At 46.6% G+C, this 26064-nt stretch overlaps 1 protein-coding gene across 1 annotated transcript in view; it reads right to left on the bottom strand.

Annotated features, from left to right (window-relative positions):
- The window catches only part of MED13L (mediator complex subunit 13L), a 173064-nt gene that overhangs the window by 17345 nt on the left and 129655 nt on the right, over nucleotides 1-26064 (bottom strand). The window contains 15 exon segments of the mRNA XM_039561361.1: nucleotides 655-1102; nucleotides 2705-2897; nucleotides 3486-3709; nucleotides 5319-5498; nucleotides 6111-7054; nucleotides 9327-9532; nucleotides 12598-12818; nucleotides 16155-16254; nucleotides 17395-17519; nucleotides 17905-18010; nucleotides 18465-18687; nucleotides 19359-19987; nucleotides 19989-20088; nucleotides 22403-22507; nucleotides 23341-23503. Coding sequence (XP_039417295.1) covers nucleotides 655-1102; nucleotides 2705-2897; nucleotides 3486-3709; nucleotides 5319-5498; nucleotides 6111-7054; nucleotides 9327-9532; nucleotides 12598-12818; nucleotides 16155-16254; nucleotides 17395-17519; nucleotides 17905-18010; nucleotides 18465-18687; nucleotides 19359-19987; nucleotides 19989-20088; nucleotides 22403-22507; nucleotides 23341-23503 — 3967 coding nt within the window.

Below are 26064 nucleotides of genomic sequence, written 5' to 3'. Positions count from 1 at the left end.
GTGCATTATTATGAGAGTAATGAAAAACATGCTGCCTCAGGAAGTTACTTATGTACAATGCTAAAAAACTTTTTCTTAATTTTTATGTGATGGATGGCTATTTATAATGAAGTCTTTAAAAACGTTGTGCTACCCAAATTTATTTTAAAGTAACAGGACTACAATCGTGTCTCCTGACCTCACAGTGTGCCTGCTTGCAAAACAACACCTGCAATGCAAGAAAATTAGGGGAAAAAAAATCCATGGCTTGCATTTTGCATCTGTTAATGTTGCAGGTGTGATGGAGCAAGAAGCACTCAGCTCCATGGGGTACTATGGGGTACAGGTCTGGCACAGGACCTGACACAGCCCATGCGCTCCTGGTGCTGCAGGGGCAGGCCAGGTGGAAGGTCCTAAGGCAGCTCCACATCCATGCAGCTGAACCAGGCTGGGATTCTTGTGCTGAAAAGGGGGAGGGGTGTTTTTTCCAGCTCCCCTTTGTCAGTGACTGCTTTACACAGGAGCAGGCCCTGCCCCGCTCCCACCTGCTGGGCTGTGCTGCACCTGTCAGAGGGGCCTCTCCTTTGAAGGGCTTCCCTAAGGCTCAGAGGCTGGCTGCGCGCAGGACAGGGGGTTAGTGAGCAGCACTCTGAGCCGCGTGAGCGCTTCCCTTACCCTTCCTGTCCCTCCTGCTGCTGCTGCGGAAGGCTGGGGCCCGGCTCGGTGTCCGCGCCGGGGCCCGCGCTGCCCTGCGAGCGCTCGGCCGTGCCTCCCGCGGCGCCGCTGCTCTGGCCCGAGCCGGCGTTGCCGCTGAAGCCCGGCGTGGAGGAGGTGCCCATCTGGCTGGCGCCGGGCGTGGCAGAGGACGCGGACAGCTGCGGCACCGAGGAGCCCGAGGAGGAGGCGCTCCCGGCCGGAAGGCTCGTGGCGCCCGCGCTGGGCGTGGAGCTGAAGGAGCTGCCCGGGGCGGGGGCCCCGGCGGCGGCCGAGAGACACGAGGAGGAGCTGGAGGGAGCTGCTCCCGAGCTCCCGGGAGCTGCCTGCGGCTGGCTCGGAGCCGGCGTTTGGTACTTGGGGGGCAGCAGGAGGCTGCTGTCCAGCTGCAGGGTGGCCAAGTAAGGTGCTGGAATGGCATGGAAAGAGGGATTAATGACAGATCAAAGGAACCTGCATCAACCTGCAACTCGGACGACATTCCCTGCACTTTTAGAACGTTCTAAGAGTATACAAATGCTAAGAGAATGGAATCTCCATAACCCGTGTTTGCTTTGGAATCCATTCCTCAGGGTTTCAGTTCAAACTGATCAATTGTCTTTAAAGCCAGGACTGACTTTGCAGGGCTTTGTGAAGCTGGTACTGACACGTTCTGATCTCTGGCCAGACTGTGTGGTAATAACAGCATTGTACAGTGCTCAGCTCTGCAATCTCTGCCAGGTTATCTCCGTCAGGTTGGAAACCTTAGAGTCATTTATATCTGAGCTACAATCATGGCAAACTTTAACGTAGTTATTTCTACTGTGACATACCACAGCGATAAATGAATATTTATTATTTATTTGCTCTCCGAGGTGGTAAATCACCAGCAGGAAAGTTTCCAATGCTGCCCCTGCCAGACGCCTCAGATGTGAACTGAGCAGCCCAATTCCTCATCTGACTGTACACACGGTGCCTCTTTCTGCAGGGAAGCCTGAGGTACTTCAGTAGTGTTGTAATAATTTCTCCCCCTGCCATAATTCCTGTGTCTCATGCTAAGATCCCAATTCTCAGTCACATACACCATCTATGTTGACTCTGGACCCATGCTGGGAGAAGACAACCGTGTCTGTCCCCAGATGAAATCAGGTGACTGCAGGGACTCAGCCAGCAGCAGTCAGTGATCCTGCCCCAGCAGATGTTACACCCTTCCACACTCTCAGGTTCTACACTCCCTCACCAAACAAGCACTCCTGACGTTGCTGTAATACAGAACAAACAGGGCAGGGTGCCGTAACAAAAACAACCAGACTGATCTGTTTAAAGTGTCACTGTTTCAGGAGAGAAATAAGCCAGCATGAGGTCCAGAGGCAAAGGTGCCTTCAGGGTCCTGTGGTTCCAAGGGTCCACACAGAGCAGACTGAGGCCCCAGGCACCAAGGATTCCAGCACTTTCTCTTCTCCCCGTGTTAACTCATTGCCTCTGCAGAGTCCCAGGGACCTCCTCTCTCCTATAAATACACCTTACACTGGAGGGCACCGTGACACGGCTCTGTCACGTGGCTGTGATGAGATGTGTCAGCAGCAATAAACCAGATCCATGGGCACCTCCAGTCTTGTGTGGAACATCTGCCCCATCCCTGCAAGTGTTCAGAGCCAGATCACAGAGGACTTGGAGCAACCTGGTCTGGTGGAAGGTGTCCCAGGGGATGGAACAGGATGAGTTTTATGGTCCCTTCCAACCCAAAGCAGTCTGTGATTCTGTGACCTTTGTGCTACACAAACACCTTATACCAAACTGATTTTCTAAAAAGGTAAGAATTGGCTTTTGAATCTCTGACATGACCCCTAGAGTGACAAAAAACGCAACTTTCTGAAGTAGGCAAATTTACCATGGAAGGATTAAAAAATTAAGATAAAACCTTGTAATACCCTTTTAGTTTTTAAACAGATCATAATCTGCACCTTTAGAAAACCCACACTGTGGCTTTGCACGTGCCCCCCAATGTCCCAAGGCACGGGCTGTCACTCACCGAGGTGATGGCGGCAGACCTGCGCGTAGAGCTTGAGCCTGGAATGATTGTCACAGTCCTCGGAGCCCCAGGGCTGGCTGAACCACTCGCTCACCAGCTCGTCCGTCAGCTTCTGCGCCACGCTCTTGCCCACCCGCATGATCCCGTCCCGCAGCACTTTGCAGATGGGCTTGTGCTGCCCAAGTCTGCACATCTGCCAGGGGAGGGAAGGACAAACACCTGTAAGGAGATGCCAACCACCCTAGGAAGTTACAGAGACTGGTTTGTGGCCTAATCCCCTCATTCTCAGCACACAGCTGGGGGGCTTCTTAATAAGTATCTTTAAAAAACAGGCTACATTTATCTGTTGGCTTGAACTGCACTCACAGCAAAACTAAGGTTACAAAGGAATCTAACATATTGGGGAGCACATGCTAAAGAAATAAATGCTTTTATCCCCAGCCTAGCAACTGTGAGAAAGCAACAGCTTCTTTAATGTCCTCCTTGCTCTTTAGGCTTGGTTGGGCCATCACTGGGAGGCTGCAGCTCTGTTAATGCCACTGCTGCCTCCTCTGTGAAATGAATGTGTACCAGCAACAAACACCCCAAAATGCCCACAGAATCCCAGTGTCAGTCACTCCAACAGCATTCTTGGACTCTGAAAGTGCAGAAAGCCCTCAAAATGGAAAAAAAAACCCCTTCTTCAAATAGTTATTACTTTAAACCCCATGCCCAGTGGACATGCACTTCAGCGGCAATGACACCTAAGAAGCAATAATTCAGTGTGGTCCCTCTTTCCAACCTCGTATACAGCACTCAAGTCCCTGAAGAAAGTTTTGGCTCCGTCGAGCAAGGCCTCGTTTTCCGGACACACCACGATGTAGGCGACATCCCGATGGCCCCCGTAGGGGTCCAGCAGGAGCCTCTCCCAGAAAGGGAGGGAGAACGGAGAGATTGTCAGGAAGTCCTTGTCATAGCCCACCAGCAGTGTCGGGATCGGGAGAGGCTCAGGAGATTCCTCAGAGCCTTCACAGGGGAAAAAACAAATAAAGAAAAGATGTTAAAATACCTGGTTTAGCTGCAGTGGGTCTCTGATGGCCCAGGATGTGGGTTCTTTTACAGGAATATTGGAAATCACTCATCCCTTGCTGTGCTGAGTGTCCTACAGGTTTATCATGGAGTGGAAATGGTTATCGAGGGTGTGCCATGCCTGATAAACCACATGCTCCCAGCCCTTCTTCTTGGAAAAGATATTTAATAAAGGAGAGAGAAGATTTATATCGTACTAAAGAAATGTCATATAATCAAAGTTGTTGGCCAAAGTGGAGGGAGCTGATCCAAGCACCACTTAAACTTTCCTAGAAAGCTGCAATAAAACATCTCCCAGTGTACTCCAAGCACATGTACTGCCCTTCCCGAGGCTTCATCTCCTGGTTTTTCCTTTGTCATATCCATAACCACAGCCCAGGAGGTCCTGTTCAATCACAAGTAATAAAAGGAACACACAAAATCTGACCTTCCAGCTCTTCATCCACCTCCCCTGGTTATGCAAAATTACTGATGCTTAGAGAAATTCATTCCCAGGTATATAATACTACACAAAGTTATTATAATTCTAAAAATTGCCTCCTGCCCCTCTCCATAGGATGTGCTCTGAGCACTGCTGTCCCCACGGAGAGGATTATTACCCAGTGTAACAGGGTGTCTCCCAGATACTGCCTCAGTAGAAGAAATATTGCTGAAAATGTCAAGGTAAAATATACCCAGTAGTTCCTGCAGAATATAATTCAACTTTATTAAAAAGTCAGCATCCAGTAAAGTTCACTGACTTTCCATCAAAGGCTCTGCTCTGCACTCTATGGGAATTTTGGTGTTCTTCTCTGGCAACAATTGGCAAATCCTAACTCTTCAAGTTTCAAATGCTGGAAAAATCATTAGAAGTGCTCCTGGTGGGGCACAACAGCTTTAGACAGGAACTGGAGTTACCCCCATTGTCCCAGCCCCAAGGAAAGCAGCAATACATCAAATACCAGCAGAGAGCAAAGCGTGATGGAGCTGTAGGAAAAATTATACCAGACTGCACTGGTTAAGCCTGCAATAAATTGCAGGCAAGAAATAGATTGAAACGCCCGTCGTTATTCTGCAAACGTGCACAGACAAAACCTGGTTTGTAATTTGTGTTTTCCAGAAGTGTCACTTACAGCCAGGAGATACTGGAACTGAAACTTTTCATTAAGACTACGAGAACCTCTGTGGAGAAAGCACTCCCAGTTTTTGTGGATTTGCAGAGCTCACACAGCCCCTGTTCCCATTAGGATGTGGCTGATTTCAGCAGCTCCCTCCACTCCCATTATGTCTGTACCAGCTTGCTTTGGTCTGAGCCAGCCCCCCCATTCAGGTAGGGGGGCTGAGCCTCACCCCACAGTTTCTGCTCCCTGTAAATGTTCATCACCTGGAGGGGTAAAACCTTCATCAGGGTGTCACAAAGGCCTTTTGAGGCACTTTAAAGCTCTGTGAAGAACCCCCCCATGACCCCAGGCTGTATGAACAGCCCCCTTCCTAACACACTTCCAGGAGAAAGTGCCCATTTCTAGGAAGCTGCACTCTGACTTGGCACAGAGCCCAGTATAGGTACCATAGGTCCCCCGTCCTGCCATCTTATGGAACTGCTGCCAGGTGAGCGGTCCCTGCACGTGCTGGATGTTCTCCCAGGTCCTTCCTGTCCTCTTCTTCTGGATGGCGTCCTGGAGAAAGGGCTGCAGGGAGAGCAGCATGCGCACCACGTCCTGGGAGGAGAGCATGCTGATGTCCAGCACTGCAAGGGACAAGGAGCAGCAATCACTTCAGGGAGGGACAGCAACTCCTTGGACACGACAGATTGCTCTGCACACTGCCCGCGGAATATGGACAACTCGAATTAGCTGGATGGCACTCAATGTGGTACTTGTCAAAAACACTGCTGTCACCACAGGCCTTTACACACACATTTCAGTATCACTAGTGTCCAGCTCATGCCACAAGATGCCAAAGCATCTTCACTATACAAACAGGTAATATTTATTTATAATTTTTTTCCCTCCCTTGGCACTTTTTCCCCCTAAGTCAAAGAGAGCAATTATTTTCTGCTGACTGCTTATACCCTTCTCCAAAAGCAAAAAAGGCCTCTAATTTTGCCTTCCCCCAAATACCTGAATTTGCTTCGGATTTGTGAACTTCCACAGACTCATTTCCAATTTAGGCCACGAAGTCTGAAGACAACGGGATTATTGGTACTTTGATGTAATTCACAAGCGTTCAGAAATCTACTTTATCTCTAGCATATTTTTAGTCCTATCATTTCCCACGTAAAGATTAAATGAGTCACAACTAAACAGATTTACAGAGATCACAAAATATTCAGAGACAAAAGGCTCAGCTGTGCCCGTACCGTTGCTGTGAGGCCAGGAATGGACAGTGGCACTTCGGACAAGGGCTTCGTCCACCTTGCCCCCCGTGGGGTTGTCCACGTACTGCCTGCCCTGCTCCAGGGCGTTGAAACATTCCACCCAGGAGTCGTTGCTGTCGGCCTGCAGCCGGTCGTAGCTCCAGTTGATGCAGGGCAGCGTCTGGCGGTTGTTGGAGGCCATGTAATCCAAGCAGCTCAGCGATGTGAAGGGCTGCGTGTGCTGGTTCTGCAGCAGCAGCAGGAGGCTCATGGGAGGCTCCTGGCTCCTCCTGGCTCCCTCTCCCATCTGCGAGATCAAGTTGCTCTGGCAGATCATCAGTCGCCTTTCCGCAGCCTGGCCGATGTCCGAGGTCTTGCCGAAAATATCCAGCTCGTCCTCGATGAAGAGCCCGGAGTTGTAGCCGAGCTTGCGGTTCATGATGGCGCTGAAGCCGCAGGTGCAGCGGTACTGATCCTCGTTGGAGGAGTCGGGGATGTACAGCCCCACGTCGGCGCCCTTGATGTTCATGTTGCAGGCACAGATGCAGCAGCTGTCAAAGTTCCTGTCCTTGAAGATGTTGAGCACAGAGTCGGAGAGGATCAGGGTCACGTACAGGCTGTGCGCCTCCGGGATGGGCTGCACCGTGCCCGGCTCCACCGAGTTGAGCGGCCGCGTGGTGGAGGGGGTGGAGGCGGGGGAGCCCTGGTCGGTGCTGTCGTACTTGACGGAGCCCTGGCCGCTGGCGGTGCCCCCGCCCCGGGGAGTCCTGGGCGTGCGCGGCGTGCGCGGCGTGGGCACGGAGAAGCGCGGCGTGGCCGGGGACGGCAGCACCCCCGCGCCGCTGTTGCTGGCAGGGGCCGTGCTGTTGAGCGTCACCGGCGTGCTCATCTGGGGCGTGCTCATCTGCAGGTAGTCCTGGTCCAGGCTGCCCACGCTGGGCACGTTGCTGCGGGGAAGGGATGGGAACAGAGAGCCTTTTGTCAAAGTTCATTTTTAAATACCAGGAGATGGTGAAACCTGAAGGGACTCATTGACACTGCAGTAAAGAACACTCCGCTCATAACCTTTACTCGTGGCTCTCAACAGAACTCTGAATTCCCACCACAAGCACCACTGTTTCTTATCATTATGATAAAAAGTATCACTTCACCCTCTTAAAGATTATTCTCATGGCCTAAGACTCAAACGCTCTTGAGAACAATCCCTAGGTAAACGATCAAGTTAAGATTTAGGATGTTTGCAAGTTTTCTAGGGAAAAAAGAAAGAACAGTAGCTTTTATTTTAAACACCACTATCTGTGAAGAGATACAGATTAGTGGAAATGAAAGTATTTCAGAGAGACAGAAATCTTATTTTATTTTAGAAATGACCACTTTAAATAGCTGTCACAAGTCATGCATGTGGCTCTGATACACGGTATCACCTCATGGACACACATTGCATGTCTGATTCTATAAATGCAAATCCTCATTTCGGATTACACAGACTGCGGCACAATGGGACACGTTCCATTACAAATTCTTAGTCCAGTAAAGCTAAGAATCATATTTTTGGGTCATCTCCATTTGTGACTGGGTTTTATTACTCTGTTTTTGTCATTTCCTGCCAAATTCAAGTGACCACAGAACAGTTTGTACATTCCTATGAGATCTGTCTTTCATCTGCAAGGATTCAATTCAAGAAACAGGTAATAAGGGGCCAATGAAAGAATAAGATCTTTACTTTTCTCTTTCCACATCACTTCTAACCTGCTTCCTTTTCTTGTAATGTGTTGATTACATATTAGAATAAGGAAAGAGTGTAAGAACTCAGTAAGTCTCTGGATAAGGAAGGGGAAACAGGGATTTTTCCGTGTTTGTCTTTCCTCATAGTGTTTTGTGTGTTATTGGAAAGGACTATCGTCATTTGGATGCCCACCTATCATTAGTGACTTGAAAAGGAAAACACTGAAGACCCCTTTCCTTACAATCATTTTATTACCTTGAACTGGTGTGTCCAACTCAAAGCAGGAGAGGGGAAAATAATGAAGCAGGGTCATGAAGGAGTTGTGGAGCGGCAGCAGAGCGAGTGCCTCAGACTAATAAGAAAAGGTGACCTAGAAACCCTGATTGGCAATCACCACTCTGTCGGAAGCCTGCAGTAATAATCCTCACTCTAATTGGATTAGATTGAAAATGAAAGGGTTTTTTCCCCCAACAAATACCTGAAATTAATAACCAGCTCAGGCCCGGTGCATCAGTTACTATTATGAAAAAACCTGAGAATTAAATTGCTCCCTAGGCACTATATCAAGGGTTTACAATTTCTTCTTTGCAATTCTTTTGAGAACACTGAAGGACCCTTTGGGGCTGCAAAAGGACTGATTTAAAGGATTGACAGACTGGTTTAAAGATACAGACTGCTTCCTCTAGAAATGAAGCAGTGCAGCAGGAGACCTTTGTACTATTACTATGCTTTTTCAGAGATTTTATTAATTTAATGGTGCAAATTCTTGCTAGCTTTCAAAACCTCCAGCAATGAATTTCCTCCATAAACACTGCTCATTTCTGAGAGCAGAGTGAGGAATCCAAGCTTGGAAAATGAATGTCAGTGGTTCCCTTCATGTCACAGCACTCTTCTACTTGGCATCTCCTCTTTGGGTCTCAGGAAGGGTGGGACAGGACAGGACATGGACCAACATCTGTCTGATCAGCAGCTCCCCATGGCCCCGCTCAGGGACACCACAGGAGCTCCCACAGGAACACGCACTGGGGAGCTCCCACAGGCCCACTCAACATTTCCAGAGCCCTCAGAAGGGCAAATGGAATCTCCAGGACCAGAGATCACCAGGCTGGAGCTCAAAGTGACACAAGGGAGCCTGGCTGGAGGCTGGACATGGAAATGGGAGGGCAGAGATGTGAGAGGTTCAGTGCATTCATTTTGTTCCCCAACACTTGTGGTCTCTGTTGAATCATCAGAAGTTGCCATTAATTCAGTACTGCATGTTCCTGTTCTTTCAAAAGCACTGAGAGTGGACACATACTGTAACACCCCTGACTGCCAAAGCCAGGGTTAAATGTTCCTGCTATCAGAAGTGTTTTGATCTCAGTCAATGACAAACCTAAAATGTTTAAAATACATTTGCAGGTTAAAGCACTGTTAATACAAACAACCATTTTAGTTACACCCAGCTTTAGGCATGGGCTGGACAGACTCCATTCCTCCAAGGCTGTACTTACTTGTAGCCATCTCTGATGAAAGTGGCTGCAGGTGGCAATGGAAGTTGTTCAATTTTCGGAGGAACAGCCCAAGAAGGCCTGAAGATGCAGGCATCTGGAATCTTCAGAGGTAGGAGGCACTGGCTGGGCAGGATCTTCAGTGGAGCAAACAGGGAGGAGCCCACAAAAGGTTGAAGTGATGGAACTTTGTGCACATACGAAAAATCCTGTAACATCCAAGTGACCTTGTTACAACAATGTGGTCAGGTTGCTCTTTAGATATTTATTTTTAATTCAAATCTATTGTACTGTTTGAACTAATATTACCTTTTCCCCCCCAAATGAACTATATTTATTCATTCTACAAAGGATTCAAGAGCAGTTCCTTCAAGGAAACTCAGCTGAGGCTCCTGGTTATGCTGAGATGCTGCACAGCTTTATGGCAGGAGGTTTCACAATTGGATCAGGCTCATTTCAGACAAGCTGTGCTTGAAACATCAGTAGTGCACTATGAAATTTTCACACTACCTAACTTTTAGCACCTCATTTAGGCACTTAAAAGATTGATCTTTGCAAGACTTCTGTACTGACAGTGGGGAGAGGCTGTCAGAGTGTGAGGAACCCTGAGGTGCCTTGAGGCAGCCTCTCTGAATAACCCCCACCGTGGGGGTTCACATCACTTTAGCAATAACAGTGCACACTTTGCACATGCCAATCATTACACAGAGTATTAAATACAAATATCTAAACCATCCAGCAAACACTATATTAACTATCAATGAAGTTCAGCCCAGCTGGGCTTGCAGTGACTGTCAGGTTTGCTTGCAGAGATTGATGACAAGAACTTCAGCCAGAGTTTTAGAGCTATTGCAGCTCTTTCAGGAGATCAGAACTAGTCCTTCTGAGGCACTACTGCAAAGTAAAAATGAGTAGGAAAACATTAACAGCAGTCTCAGTATTTAATATCTCATTAGAGCTTTGCATTTTTCCCTTGCACCTTGTCAAGCATTGAGGGATGAGGAATGTGTGGATTACTATCTCCAGCTGTGGAATGCTCAGCACAAGGAATCTCCTTCCATGCTCTCAGAATGATCAGCAATGGGTTTAGTGCTTGTTTCCCCCACTGGTGTGTATGAGCAGCTGTGACACACTCAGAAGCCAGTCAACTGTGCTGTTGGAAATGTTCTCAGGCAGAATTAAAATAAGTATTTTAATACTCCTATAATGGTTGGTGAGGGAGATTAAAATATCTTTGGTATCAATGATGCCCTGAAATCTGCTCCCACTCAAAAACCTTCAGCTCAACAAATTCCAAGACAGACTTCTTTTCCAGGCCCAACTTATCCTGTTCTTAAACAAACAATTTACTGCACAAGCCGAAGAGAAAAACCAGCAAGGTTTGTGGCAAGGCAAAGTCTTACAAACCCTATAAAAAACTTATTTCAGACTCCTCTAATGGCATAAAAACTTGTGGATGCACCAACTCAAGGCAGGAAATAGAGACTGCCCTGGAGCACACACTGAGAAGGCGTCTCTTGCCAAGGTGCCTCCAAGTGAGAGCTCAGGGAGGAAGGAAGGAGAGATCTGGCAGTACCGAGGCAGGCTTGCCCCATGTCCTGGTATCCAGGAGGGTTCTCCCTTCAGGAGGGACACTGGGAATTCCCTCCCACCTCTGCAAAGCCCCTTTCTCCACAGAGCTGCTGGGACAAGCTCCTTGCCAGCTCAGCCCTTGGCAGGGGAATGAGCTGGGAGTGCCGGGGTCTGACTGGACACACTGGACTGGCACCAAAACATGGGAGCACAACCCTGGAATGCTGTCCCACAGGCTGTCCTGCTTCCTGCCAGGGACAGGAACTCCCTCCTCTCCCAGGGACAAAACTGAAAGCTCCTGTGGAAGAAGTCACCCTGTGGGATTTGCCAGGGCTCCCCTTGCAGTCTGCATGAGGGATGCTATTCCTGCTGCCAGGAAAATATCCTACTTCACAGCTAACCACATCATTTACAGTGAACAAAGGCATCCATCAGTATCCTCACACCAACACAGCCACTTCTTGTCCATGTCCAAGTGTGTCCCTGGCTCAGCAATGCAGACCCCTAAAAATCAGCGTTCAGTTAATTCCAACATGGGCACAAAGGAGAGGGAAGGAGGTGGTGCTGGGGAGAAAGAAGGCTGCTGAAATAGAAGGAACAGGCTGTGGCACATGAGGGACAGGTGGGTCTGAAGGAGAAAAATTAGGCTACAAAATCAAGGGCTGGGGACTACCAGGAAGCCAGAGTTAGAGTGGGCATCTCCCTTGCTATTCCCCATGTACAGAGCAGCTTGCTGCAGAACAAGGTGCTGTGCATTTCCACACAAAAAGTGTACTTTTTATTAAAAAACCCCTCAGGCTGTATGCATGGAAATATGGCAACAATACCTTCTGGCAAAAGTGCCGAAAGGCAGCCCCAGAAGTTCAGGGATGCAGGATGCACACAGGCAGGATGGTTTTGCCCTGCTCCTACCCTGTGATGGAACAATGACACAACCAATGTACACCGGTGCTGATGCTGGGTCCCTCCATGGGATGCTATGGAGAAATGGCCACACTGGGATGTCACGAGAACCCAGAGTCCCCAGCCACGAACAGCTCTTACTGAGACACTACAGGACTCGAGAGAGGAGAACTAGGTGACATTACCTGACCTGTGTTATACAGAAAGTCAGATAAGAATGGTCCCATCTGGCCTTAAAACTTGTGAAGTAACATCAGCTGAAGAAGAAACAGAGCAAGTTCAACCCCTGGGCTTTCTCAGAGAGTTTCAACCCTAACCAAAAAAGGAACATTTCAGAGAGATAAAGGCAGCCTTTCTACATGCACCACTTTATCCCACTGTGTGCCCAGCCTGGCAGCAGGGAGGGGGGCACAGCGAAGGGGCCACAGAGAAATTATTTGAAGAAATGCATCAATTAACAGCTCCTTAGGCAGGAGTGTGGTGTTTTTCCATACATGTACATTCTCTCTGTTCGGCACAGGGCTCATTTCACAGACAATACTGTTTGTTTCCTGAGAACACCCAGAACCATTACAAACACAAGATTACAAGAAGAAAAATGCCTACAGTTAAAATCAGGGAAACAATTAAAAAGCTCTTTTACTAGAAAAGAGTATTTTTCCAACTTCAGCCTGACGGGTTCTTTACATGGGTCCAGCTCACATTTGTTAGCTGCTACACACACTACACAGGACTCGTTTATAAAAATCAAAGTGTGCATAGAGGAGTTTGTAAAAATCCCACATTTCTGGCATGTTACCTTAATTTCTTCAGGTTTAGGGCTACCTAATCCATCTTCCACCTCCATTTTAAACTCAGCCAGCTGTGTTGGAACCATGTTGACCATAGGGCTCTCCATCATTCCCAAGGCAGTCACAGTCTCTGAACTTATTCCATCTTTATAACTCATCACTGGGGAGAAGGCAGGGTGCTGTTCTAAAGAGGGTGGTGTTGGGAACATCCTTTGGAGATCTGCCACAGCTGAATAGGATGAAACAACACAGTTAATCATTAAAATAAAAATTCTCAAGGAAATTCAATAAAACAGAAGAGACCAACTGAATGCGAGCTCTTACTTCATCAGTTAAAAACTAGCAAAGCTCCTCCAGACTTACTGGGGTTCTGACAGCAGTGTAAGTCTAGACCAAAAGTTAACTCCTAGGGATAAATTCCCCAAATTCCTAGGGATACTCTGCAAGGTTATTGTTCAGCAGAAACAACAACCTGGTAGACAGACAAACAAATGTACAGTTTACCAGCAACTAATAAATCCTTCCTAACTGGAGAGATGAATTGACATTAATGCCAAGCTCACCCCAGTGACTGCTTCTCAGGAGTCACAGAGGAGTTTCCTCCCTTTGCCAGAGCTGACACCGAGCCCCAAAACCGGAGGCCTGAGCTGGATTTCTCCACTCAGTCACTGTAGCCTCATTTGGTCCATGGCAACACAGCTCCTGCCACAAACACGGGCAGTCCTGCCTAGGAACAGACTGCCAGGCAGCCTGAAGTTCCAGTGCCAGAGAAGCCACAAAATTATCATTTTGCATCACAAGACATTAAGCCAGGAAAATCCCTGACTTCCCAGGAAATGAACGTAATGGAATCATCCATTGGCTGTTTTTCTTCTTTAAGCAGAACAACCAACCCCGACAGAGATGCCCCGTACACTGTAATGCAATCAAACACAAATCACACCAAGTCCTGCATGTTCTCCCCAGTTCCATTCTGCTTCCTTCCAGGTACAGCCGATTTATTTTGTGTCACATTCAGCATAAATGCTCTATTTTCCTGACTTGAATTAGGACTAATCCTCTCTGAACCAAACCATCACTGGTGAACCACTGTAATTAGAGAAGGGTGAATTCCCTCAAGTGTCTCCTCTTAGATACTTTCTCTGACAGATTTAATGCCCAATCCCATTTCCATACCCAAGCTGATGGGACACAGGGACATTCTTGTGCTCAGTAACATCTGCAGCCTAAAGATGACGGAAAATTCATAAATCAATATGGATGGATTTCTGACTGGTAAACACCATGTTGTGGAAATCCAAACAGGTAAGAAGAAGTACTGTTCTCAAAAACTAACAGAAAAATGCAGAAATAAGTGATGGGATTACAACTGTATATGGATTGTGAGTACCTGCACTAACAGAATGTTTGTGTAGTATGCTGCAGCCTCAGGATGTGTCTCCACTCTGCCTTAACAGAACCAGCCCTGCATGTGATGCTTTTGTACTCAGAAATGACACAACCAGGCTACTGAACTCTTTAGACAAAGTGAAACAAATAGGGGAAATCCTCTCAAAATGCAGTTCTTTTGGTAATAACTGTCCAAGCTGAATCCAAAGTCCTTCACAATCTGGAGCAGCAGAGTAAACAATGGGCTATGAATTATTCCCACTCCGTCCATATTCTTTTCCCCACTCTTTCAATATTTGAATTTAAGACCTTAGTCTTGTCCTGATACAGGATGAATCAGTGCTGACAGCAGGTTCAGCACAATGGAAGAAATTCTTTTCCAACAACATTAGTATAAAATACAATGTTCAAGCTGGCAGCTGGATTGGCTCCCTGTTTCTCAGCAGAGAGAGGTGCTTTAGGCACTGGAGAGGGGACAGGGAGGAAGGTGAAAATGAAGGGTGGCCAGTAGGAATTTATGATGCTGTACAAGGCACTTCAGCTCCCCACAGACACTGCTCTGCCTCGACAGCTGGTGCAAGGCCACAGCTACAAGTGGAGTGTATCTGTTTAACTTCACACTACATCATTTTCTCACCTCTAGCTCACTCCACTTAGCAAAATTCTGCAGTGCAGATTCATAAAAAAGTTTAATTACAAAAAATCCCCCAACCCTACAGCAACAGGCAACTATCATCATTCATTTTCATGTGTGTCATGCTTGAAAAAGCTTTGCATATTTTAAAAAGCTATGGATCAACTAAACCTGTCAAAATCCAATCTCTGTATACTTCAGACTTCTACATTTGAGTAAATCAGCACAGCTTTTATGGGTCCATAAAACTCTGACTCATCTCCTTCAGACTGGTTTTTTTCTTCACCTCAATTTGTTCTCATTACCAGCTGAAGTTAATGAGAAGGCATTAAAGAATGATTTGCAGAGAGATTGGATTTCTGCTTATAGTGGCCACAGAAATCAAGCACTCTTCCTTCTCACCACTAAGTAATTTGTCATTTGATTCGTTACTATTATACCAAAAATTCTCACCTTCCTCCTGTCCCACAAACACAGACACATTTCTCCTTCATCTCAATAGAATGCCACCTATACCACAATAGAATCAGAGATCTGTTCAGGCTGGAAAAGCCCTCTGAGATCACTCAGTCCACCCACTCCCAGCACTGCCAAGGCCACCATTGCCCCATGGGCCACATCCACACGGCTGTTAGATCCCCCCAGGGATGGGGACTCCAGCACCTGCCCTGGGCAGCTGTGCCAGGGCTGGGCAGCCCTTTCTGTGAAGGAATTTTCCCAGTATCCAACCTGACCCTCCCCAGCACAGCCTGAAGCCGTTCCCTCTCCTCCTGTCCCAGTTCCCTGCAGGCAAAGCCTGACCTGCCCTGGCCACACCCTCGTGTCAGGTGCAAGAAATGCAGCAGAGCCCACAAACCTCAGAGTACAAGTCGTCATTCCCAACAGCTGTTGGCACAGTCCTTAGAAAAAAGCCCTATTATTTTAATCTAATTTCATACAATTTCATCAGTTTCCTGCACTCCCATAACCTCCCTTGTCCATGGGCAGGGCCTGTACAAGCATTGCTGCCACAACCACCTGTAAAAGGTCTACACCATGCCTACAGTTAGAGCCCAGCCCTTTGATTTTACTCATGCACTTCCACATCCAGATTAAACTCTGAAGGTGATTTTAGTTTTAATTTGTCACATGGTTGATGCAATTTTCTTCTAAGACAGGTTGCACCATCATGGCCAATTGGTAAGCCATGGCTTTAAATTCTTTGATTTCATTAAGTAGAAGGATTTATACTTAAAGAGGGATGTGGTAATGGTGTAAGTGCCCAACAGTGAGCTGAGAAGAGAGGGGAGAGCTTCCAAAGAAAGATTTGTAACAAACCCATCCCATAGTTCCAGACTAAGACAACAATGCCAACAGAAGAGCACCTCAAATCTCAGTAGGCTCATTAAAAATCCGTGTCTGTATTACCACTGTCCTCATTAAAACCCGGCAACTCCAGCACAGGTGCACCCTCCGTGAGCCCAGCGCCACGGCAGGGCTGGCACAGCGAGGCCTGTGTGCGTGGGAGGGCTGAGCTGTGCCCAGTGAAGCCCTGGTACTCACTGGGGGGGTAGGGAACCGCGGTCCGGCCGTCCTTGCCCAGCGGCCGCTCCTCAGAGCCCGCTGCCAGCAGCTTGGAGGAGCGCAGGGCTGGGGACACGGCCTGCAAACCAAACACTGCAGTTAGCACAGACTGGCACCTCTCAGGGGCACTGCACCGCAAAGAGAACGGCTGCTTCTCTGCTCTCCCACCCACTGCCCCCCAAGGAGTCTGGATTTTTCCCCCTCTTTCAACACTAAAAAGAAAAATATTTGCCTGTCTATATACCCCCTCATAAATTGACGCATACATGTAACTATGTACTTTTATATTTCTATACACACACAAATTATATTCAAAATTTTATCACAAGCCCTGAGCTTGAAATGCCTGCGACTGCTCTACTTGTTTCCATCTATGGATTACTCCAAGGTAAGAATGGGAATATGACACTGCAAGTAAGCCCAACACATGCAAATGTTAAGACATGAAAAACATTAGGGCTGTCCAGGCCAACTTCAGAGAAAAAAGTAATTTTTTATTTTGACAGAACAGTCCTCTGGTAGATTTGCATATTAACTGTGGCATCTGAAGTGCAGTTTGTGTGGAACCACAGCAAGGAAACTGGTGCACTTGTAAAGTCCTGCCAAGAAAAAGGCATTAGACTTTTAAACATCCTTATCTACTACTAACAGTCACCTTAGGATCACCTTTTGTGATTATGGCCATATTAGATTATGCTTAAAGATAGCGACTATTCAAATCTTTGCCTTCCCTGGCAGTTTCCCCCTCTCATAACTGATACAAATCTGCATTTCCTTTTGTATTTCCTAACATGCAGCAACTATTTCTCTTCGCACTGAAATAAAGTGCTTGGAAGAATGAAAGGGAACATGCTGTAAGGCTGAATTTATTTTTCTTTGGTCAGGTTCTCAGACAAGGTAAAAGAACTAATCACCAGTTAATAAAACTTGGATCTTTTCCACAACTTTCTAACACAAAATTCTGACAGAAGTCCAGGACACAGAACTAGGTATAATGGATTTATAAAGCAACTGCATGGCTCTCCCTATGGAAGCTCCTTACAGCCTGTCCATGCAGAACAGATCTCCTGAAGGATCTCTCTCTTTGCCAGCAGTCCTTCCTAGCTAAAATCCAAGCCTGCCTACCTGGAAACCCTCTCTCCCATTTATTAAGGATAATCATTCCCAGCAGGATTCCTGGTTTTTGGCCTAGAGGATACTCAGTCCCACAGAGACTCACCCCAAGCTCATCCTCATCGGAGTTGTCGAAGATGTTGTCGAGGTCGTGCAGGGACGGGGCCAGGTCGGTGACCTGGGTGAGGCTGCCGGAGCCGGCCCTGCCGGCAGCGCCGTCCTGCCGCGGGTCTGGCAGCCAGGGAACGGGAGATAAACGGGGGCACCGTCAGCAACAGGGCAGCACAGGCAGGGACACAGCAGCACCTTTCCCAGCAGCACTGAGCACCTCTGCTGTGCTGGAGCCTTGCAGGCTGTTCAGCAACCACCGAGGGTCAGCCGGGAAACAAGGAAGGAGCTGCTGCTTCTTTAATATGCTGAGATATATATATATATATATATATATATATAAAATTGTTTTTATAAGAAAGACAAGGAAAATCAAGTTTTTTCCAGCTTGGGAGCTGTCTGTTGCTCTGACGTTACACACAAAAGTTCAGATGTGATTTTTCCCTCAAGGTGTTATGGCATATGGGTATTTTTGCTTTGCAGACTCAATCTAAGAGCTTTAACTCACCAGTCTTAGGAGCAGAACTGAAAATGGACATGGCATCTTTTCCATCAGGAACTGGTGTGGAATGGCCTGTTGGGGGGATTTCCTTGGTGCCAATCACATCTTCTGACTACACAAAAAATTAAAGAGATTTCATGGATATGAATTTAAGCTAGGCAAGAACAAATGTTTTCCTACATCCAGCCAAACCTAGGGGTCTGAGTTAAATGTAAGATTTACAGAGGATTCCATGGACATCATTCAGCTCTGATAGCCAGTCCAGGTAATTAACCACCTCAAAATCTCCAGGAAAAAACATGTTTTGAAATGTTTGCTTGCACAGCCAGACATTGAAACGGCTCCTTAAAGGATAAGATCATAAGGAGCATCATGCAGGTGTCAATTAAAAAAAAAAAAATTAAAAATTATATGAAAATATAAATGTAAATATAAATATGTATATATGCCTGATTTCGTTCTGTGGAACAGGCTTGTGTCTTCCAGAGAGCTGTACAGCAAATGCTGTGCTACAGGATAAATCCCACAAGAACATTAATGCCAGAGACTCTGGATTTACACCTTACCTTGTTCTTTTTCAAAGGATCTTTCTCAGCCCCAAGTTTGCATTTTTTATTGACAGTGAAGCTGTACTTGATGTCTCCATCTTCGAAGGTGTAAGGATCACTGGCGTCTCCCCAGCCTTCTCCAGGGGGTTGTAGTAGAGGCAAGGGGTCAAGATAGTTCAGGGTCTGCACTGGTTTCTGCTCTTCCAAAATTTTAAACCGTTTATTAGGTTGTGCTAAGAGCCTGAAGTGAAAATAAACAAGCAAAGACTCCATGAAACAAAACCAGCATGATCTGTAGCCGTCACACAAACACAGCCCCATGGCTCACTCCATCCCCCTTGATCAAGCAGAAATGTTTTTTTCCTCAAATAAAGGATGTATTGGCTACATTTAGTATTAAATACCTTACTGTATTAAGACCTACTTTGGGACAATGAAAGAAGAATCAATTTTGTCACTATGTAAATGAAAACATTTTCCAGCCTTCCCAGGCTGTATTTTTCAGGCTGAAACCCTTTTCAGCCGAGCAAACTCCATTGTAATTACCAAACCAAATATTCTTTTAACTCAATAACTCTTCCTCAATTAATTTTTGCTTAAACATTTCCATTAACCACTCTCTCCGGTGCATTTTTTAAAATGCATTATCAGAATGTTAGAGTAATTTTTAGGCTAGCATAAAATACAAAAATAGGTCACAAAGAGATTGATCAGTTCTTGTAGTGTCCAACAGAAAGCCAGATATGGAACAGGAAAGCATCTGTAATAGTGTGTTTCTATTTAAGTACCCGGTATTCTCTCCAGCATCTGTGATGGGGAAGTGAAGCCTTGGCCTTTTTCATTTGAAAATGAGAAATTAGAGTTTGGTGATGATTAAAAGCCGCCACCCCCCTGCTCGGTGTGCACTCTCACCTTTTCAGTGCAGTGCTGTCGGGGTTGATCTCCATCCTGCCGTCATACCTCTCACACGGCAGCTCCGGCGGCCGGAACTCGGGGTCGTCGCTCGAAGGGACACTGTAGGTCCTCCACATGTCCACGGCCTCGTTGCTCTGAGTTATGCCACAGTACAAGGCTGTCTCACTGACCTCTCCCATCAGAGGTAGCCTCTGTCCCACCAGGACTGTCCTGTCATCTAAGCTGGGCAGTGGCTGCAGCTCCAGCCCGCCGCCGTAGAGTGCTGGGTTCACAGGAACGGAAGGGGGGTCCAGGTTCTCCGCCTCCTGACCTCTGGGCTGGGGGCTCAGGGTGGGAGGCAGAGGGGAAGTGGGGGAATGGGGTGAATCCATAGGATTCATATTAATTTGCTTGCTTGGATTTCTAGCAGGTAGCGAGAGCGTCTTCTCATATTTCCTGGAATTCGGGACTTCCAAAGCGGACTCCATCCCGGCCAGTCCCAGCTTCTGCCCGGATGTGTCCTGCTCCATGCATAGCTCTTCAGTCACCGAGGGCCGATGGTGAAATGGCATCAGGGGCCTTTTTTGCAGTTTCTCTCCCTTGTCCTGCCTCTCGGTGGTTTTGTGCTTTGAGGAGGCAGGAGGGGGGCAGTGCCGAGGCCGCCGCTGTCCCCACGCCGAAGCCGGGCTGGGGCAGCGTGGGGGGCCGGCCCGAGGCACCGGCGCAGCGCTGCTTGAACACCTTGTGCCTGGAAAAGGAGCAGAAACCACTCACTGCACGGGCAGGGCAGTTCCCTGAGCCCAGGGGAAAGCCAAACCCAAAGAGCAGCACTGAGAAACCTCCTGGCTGCTCCTGATCTTTTAACAGACTTTTAATTTCTGCCTGATGGAGGAAGTTTGAATAAATATTTTAAAATATTCAAAACAAAATAATGCAGTAACATACAATCTTATTGCTGGCTTCATATGGCTTTTCTGACTTTGCATCCAGCATCTTTGAGACGGGGAAGCACAGGATTGAACTTCAGCGTCTCAGGTACTGCTAAACAGTATTTTCATCATACTGGTGATGGTTCCCAAGGATGTGACAACAGGGAAATAACCCTGCCCATACGTTTATTGGTCTTTTTTGTTTTTCAGGGGTTTTTTGTTTAGCTGTTTATTTGATTTTATTAAGCTAAACAGAAATTGAAAAATGTGTTTGTGCTTAACATTGAAACCTGTTTAAAAATAAACATCATTTCAAAATGAATCACTCCATCCCTATTTTATGAACAACAAAAGGACAACAAAAGCCCATTTCAAAACAAGTAATGTGCTTTTTACTTGAAAAGATAACCTACATGGTCACCAGTGAAGTGGATTAGATTGGAGACACCCAACCCTGTCTAAGGGTGCAAACACGTCTTGTCCTTGCTGCCCCTTTCCCCTGGAAGCACTCGTGCTGTGTGGGGTTATCCCAGCTATCCATAGGGCTTTGCTGTTCCCAGGACACGCTGCAGATTCCCTGCAGCAGCAGATGGTCTGTGGCTGCAATCACCCTAATGTGGAGCTAATGCCCTGGTAACTGGGGATTTGCCTTAAGCATGTTCTTGTAACATTTCATTGCCTTAATTCTCCATCATTCACCGTATTTTAACTGCAGAGAATTATTTCAGACATTCTGTCCCTCACACACCAAGCTGGGTCTGCAGGAGACTGAATTTGATGCTGAGTACCAGACAGCCCTTTGAGACTCCAGTTCTAAGATCATATCTTGACATTTATCCAGTACGTGGAATGGGCACAGAAATGACTAAAACAATTTCTATATAAGAGTAGCTGCTCAGGTTCTGCAGCTACACAGAAAGTACTTATTGCTGTTTGAAATCAGGTACTGCCTTCATTTTAAGGATGATGTTTCCATTTCCCAGCTGCTGTGCTCACCAACTCCAGCTGGTGAGTTATGATGCAGTTATCACTGGAGGAATGAACAGAAAGTGTGAAATTGCAAGTGCAGCTGAACCTATCCATAAAATCAGGCGCCCACTGCCCACTATTGATTCCCCATGCTTTCCAGGCAGAGCTGGACCTCAGTTTTCCACAGGAAACACTTGGTATTCTAACAAAACATTAATCTGTTCCACATTCTTGAGTATATAAATACAAACGATGTGTATAATCGGGGGGAAACAGCTGCAGAAAGCACCTCTCACTTGGGATAGAGCAGGGAGTCTCCAGGCTGAACTTTCCACCCTTGTAGGATGCATAACCCCTTCATCTCTTCCTCTGACTACACAAAGAAGAACTGCATGCTTAAGGAATAACTTCCTTTGGTAAAGATGCTTTTTATCACCCATCTTACAAGTAGATGGTGACCTTGGGAATCAAGAATTTCAGGACAAGCGTTTCACAGGACTATTTCACTGCAAACTGGGGTTTTTTCTAGCCCTGTAACATCTCTCTGATAATTGTAAGAATGGTTCAGCAGAATTGGTGATGATGGTTTGCCTTTCCTGAGTGAGGAGTTCCGGAATTCTAACCACTCACCAAAGATGACCGATAATTTAATAACTTCCTAAAGTGTTTGTGTGAGTGAGCTGTGAATTCTTTCTGATCCAGTGACAGTGGCTGACCAGGCTGCAAAGGTTTAATATTCTCTTGGGTGGGTTTTGTGCCATGGCAGATTGACCAGAGGCACATGAAGTGATTTGTAGGGATGTTTTCCCTCTTCCTCCAAATATCAGGATGCTCACAAGCTTGGGCAGATCCTGCCCTCTTTACCACAAGCCTTAACCACTTAACCAACGGCTACGGCTGTGAAAAGCTGCAGGATGAGTTCATTGTGAATGGGAACTTCTGGAGTCATCCTGGCCCCAATACCATCATTTTCCCACTTGGATTGACTCCTGCAAGTGACAGTGGGCTGAGATGCAGATTCATCCCCCAAATGTGACCACAGGTTTGATATTACAATTTCCTTTTGTCTCAGCTAAAGCATAACTCCCTCCTGCAAGTGTACCTCTGTCTGAATTAAACAGGGCTCTCCCAGTATGACAAATGTGTATTCTCTTCAAAGCTCACCTGGAACAAGAACAACTGACTCTTTGGACTGGATCCACAAAATCCCATGAAACGCTATTGTTAGGAACTTCCTCTTCCAAATTTGCAGCTGTAATTTGATTCCTCCTGAAGAAGAGAAAGTTATTTTAGTAATCACCACCTTTTGTAAAACAAAATTTTAAAAATGTACATGCATAAATTCATGTATGTTCCCCTCAGATAAATTCCTTCCTTCTACCTGACCTTTGAAATAGACAGCAGATCCCTGTACTACTCTTTAAATTTACAGTTTGATTTATGTAGGAGGAAGGTCCCAGCTCTGCATCAGATAAGTCTGTCTGGAGTCTGAGCACAAGACACAAGGGGAAAGCCATTTAAACTGATTCTGGAAATTAGTCTGACATACCCAACGAGGAAAGTGCATGGAAATAAGGAAGAATAAATATTTCAGGGCTCACCATGATACACTTTAAATCTCCAGTACTAAAGGCCTATGATACTAACATCAATTTATACACCCTTGCCAATTGAAGTTTTAGTCCAACTCATGTAATGCTTTACAAATACTCCCCTTAGAGCCCTAAATATCAAATATATATGATCTGTTCTGCAGTCACCCAGCTTTCAGTGTAGTAGCAACAACTGGAGATAGAAGCTGCCATCACTAAATCTGAGAGCACCTGGCTGAAGCACATCCTATGGATGCATGGCCTCAAGGACTGGCACAATCAGGCTACACAACTGCAAATACAACGGGAAGTGTCAGGAGCTCTCAGCTGAACACAGTGACAAATTTTCTTTGATAATGCCACATTTTCCTAGATAATGCTGTTTAGCACCATTAGTTCTGATTACTAGCAAAGGAATCCTGTAAGGAATAACATAAAGCCAAAACTACAACAATTTTAAGTGCATATTTTGTGTTATAAATAAGCAAACCACGAGGACTGCTGCCATACTTGGACTGTGCCCTGTTGAGGATGCATTCCTTCCACACACGGTGAACCATACGGTTGTGAAATTTTGGAGTAATCTTGCTTGATTTCTTTGGACTGTGGACACTGACTGTTCCCTCCTGCACAGCTGGATGGCTGATGCTGCTCTGAGAGCAGCCACTTTCTCCTGCAAGAGAAATGAAGCATCAATGTCAGACCTGTTCTTCATATTCACAGTTGATTTTTTTCCTGGAAGGCTCTTAGCAGGCTGCTGGCTACACAGATGTGCACATTCACTGGGGAATGCTCAGAGCATCCTTACAGAACACATTTCAAAGCAACGCTTCCTTCGAGGTAACAAAGGTGGCACTGGGTTGTACCACAGACACAGGCAATGGAGTTGTGCACGTACTGCACCTCAGGTGATGTGACGGACTCTGTATATTATACATAGCTATCTGCATAAATAAAAGTATACTCCCTAATAAATGGAGGTACTTTAGATAGCCCCTATAGCCTTGGATTGAATCACTAAGAAATAGTGCAGACAGAGCTTTTTCACAATTATCCTGGACGTTAAACTTGAATTTATATAGTCTTTGGTGAGTTGCTTTAAAGACAAAGTTTATTATAATATAATAAAAGCATCTATTAAGAAAACTAATAGTTTATGCACACCATTTCAAAGCAAGGATCAGTTCTTCATACTTAGTATTAAATCTCACTGAGGAGATGAATGGATCACTGATGCTTTCCTACAGACACGGACTGGGAGAGCTGGGGGTGCTCACCTGGAGAGGAGAAGGCTCCAGGGAGAGCTCAGAGCCCCTTGCAGGGCCTAAAGGGGCTCCAGGAGAGCTGGACAGGGACTGGGGACAAGGCATGGAGGGACAGGACACAAGGAATGGCTTCCCAGTGCCAGAGGGCAGGGCTGGATGGGAGATTGGGAAGGAATTGTTCCCTGGGAGGGTGGGCAGGCCCTGGCACAGGGTGCCCAGAGCAGCTGGGGCTGCCCCTGGATCCCTGGCAGTGCCCAAGGCCAGGCTGGACAGGGCTTGGAGCAGCCTGGGATAGTGAAAGGTATCCCTGCCTACGGCAGGGGGTGAAATGGGATGAGTTTTAAGGTCCCTTCCAACCCAAATCACTCTGGGATTCTGTGCCATTTCTTTATAATATGCTTGAGTTGAAATACCAGAATCAAAACTGGCTTCGACGAGATTTTCCAGTTGAGATCTACATCACTACAGAAATTTCCATCTTATCACCAGTAGATAACACTATTAACACAGCATATGATATTCTCAGTACATATTTTCTGTACGGTTATCAAAGAGATAACAAATGAAGATATTCAACATGTTTGAGAGCCTGAAAACTCTCTGCACTCCATTCCTTCCAGTGATGCAGAAGCCTTTACCCACTACTGTACAAGCAGAAGCTTCTCTTCCTGCCCCACAATGTGTTTGTGTTCAGCTGAACTGAACTCCATCCTGCCAAGCCCGAGCTGCAGCAGCAGAGGGAGCTTTGGGTCCGTGTGGCCTGGGCACGGAGTCCCTGCTCTGGGCTGGGGATGGAACAGCAAGGAGGGATGTGCTGCATTTTCACAAGGTCACACCAGGGTACAGAACACTTCGTCCTCCTGCCTGACGCAATCCAAGCAGCCTCAAGTGTGAGGTGCTGAAGGGACTCTGCTGCACACCACTGCAGCTAACAGGGACTCCTGCTGCTTGCCACCAGGTGACTTGCAAAACACAACTTCTGAAATGGTGCACGAGCTGCCTAACCCTGCATCTTCTTTCATTCTTCATGGTATGTATTTCTTTCTCCAGCTGGATCTTCCCTGCTTATCTTTCTGTAAAGTCAAACCCCAAAATCCCTGGGCATCCTGAGGCTTGTGCCTCTAACCGTGTATTTCACTGGCTTTCCAAGGTTCTCTGGCAGTGGGAACTTGACAGATGATCAAAAAAACAGGTCAGAACTTCAGAATTGGCAAACGTGCCCTCCTTTGGAGAAGGGGAGAAGGAATGTGTGTATACAGACAAATATCACGTGCACACAGAGGCATCACATGCATCAACAGCAGGAGGAAAACAAGGATAAGTCTGATGGGAAGAGAAGGACAAGAGGCATGAGAGGATAACCAAGGAGCTACCAGGGCTTTCAAGTTACATTGGGGTGCATTAATTGTTGCTTTCTATAATTATGCAATATTTTTATACTATACAGCAATTGACAGTGTGAGCCAGAACTGCACAGCAGGCAAAACCACTTTGTTCTCACACACTAATTTTTATCCATGAACATCCCTGACACAGTCCTGGAGCACACATAGATACCTGTGTCAGGTAATGGTACAATGAGTGGAGGACACAGCAGCCCCTCACCAGAGGCTACCACACATCCCCTGTGGTCCTGACTGGTTCCACTGGCGAAGCCGTTCCCCAGCTCCAGCAAGAATTTGTTTTGTTACATACTTTAGACACAACCATGGAAAATATGATTAAAAGAGAACTGAAGAGATCATCTAGTCCAGTCCTTGCTTTAAAGCTGGATCAACATATTTAACTAATCTGTGTCTTAAAAACAACCTTACGAAATGCCCCCCACCAAACCCATCACCCTTCTGCTAATGGAACTTCTGTAGCTTCCCAACAGCAAATTTACTCCAACATTTCATTATCCTTCCTCAGAGCAAGTTTTTCCTCCTGTTTAACCTAGTTTTGCTTTGCTCCAGTTTAGATACATTAC

This window comes from Corvus cornix, chromosome 15 (assembly GCF_000738735.6).
Source record: "Corvus cornix cornix isolate S_Up_H32 chromosome 15, ASM73873v5, whole genome shotgun sequence".
In the NCBI taxonomy this organism is placed as follows: domain Eukaryota; kingdom Metazoa; phylum Chordata; class Aves; order Passeriformes; family Corvidae; genus Corvus; species Corvus cornix.
Note: the sequence above shows the minus strand (reverse complement) of the source record. Positions and strands in the feature narration are given on the sequence as shown.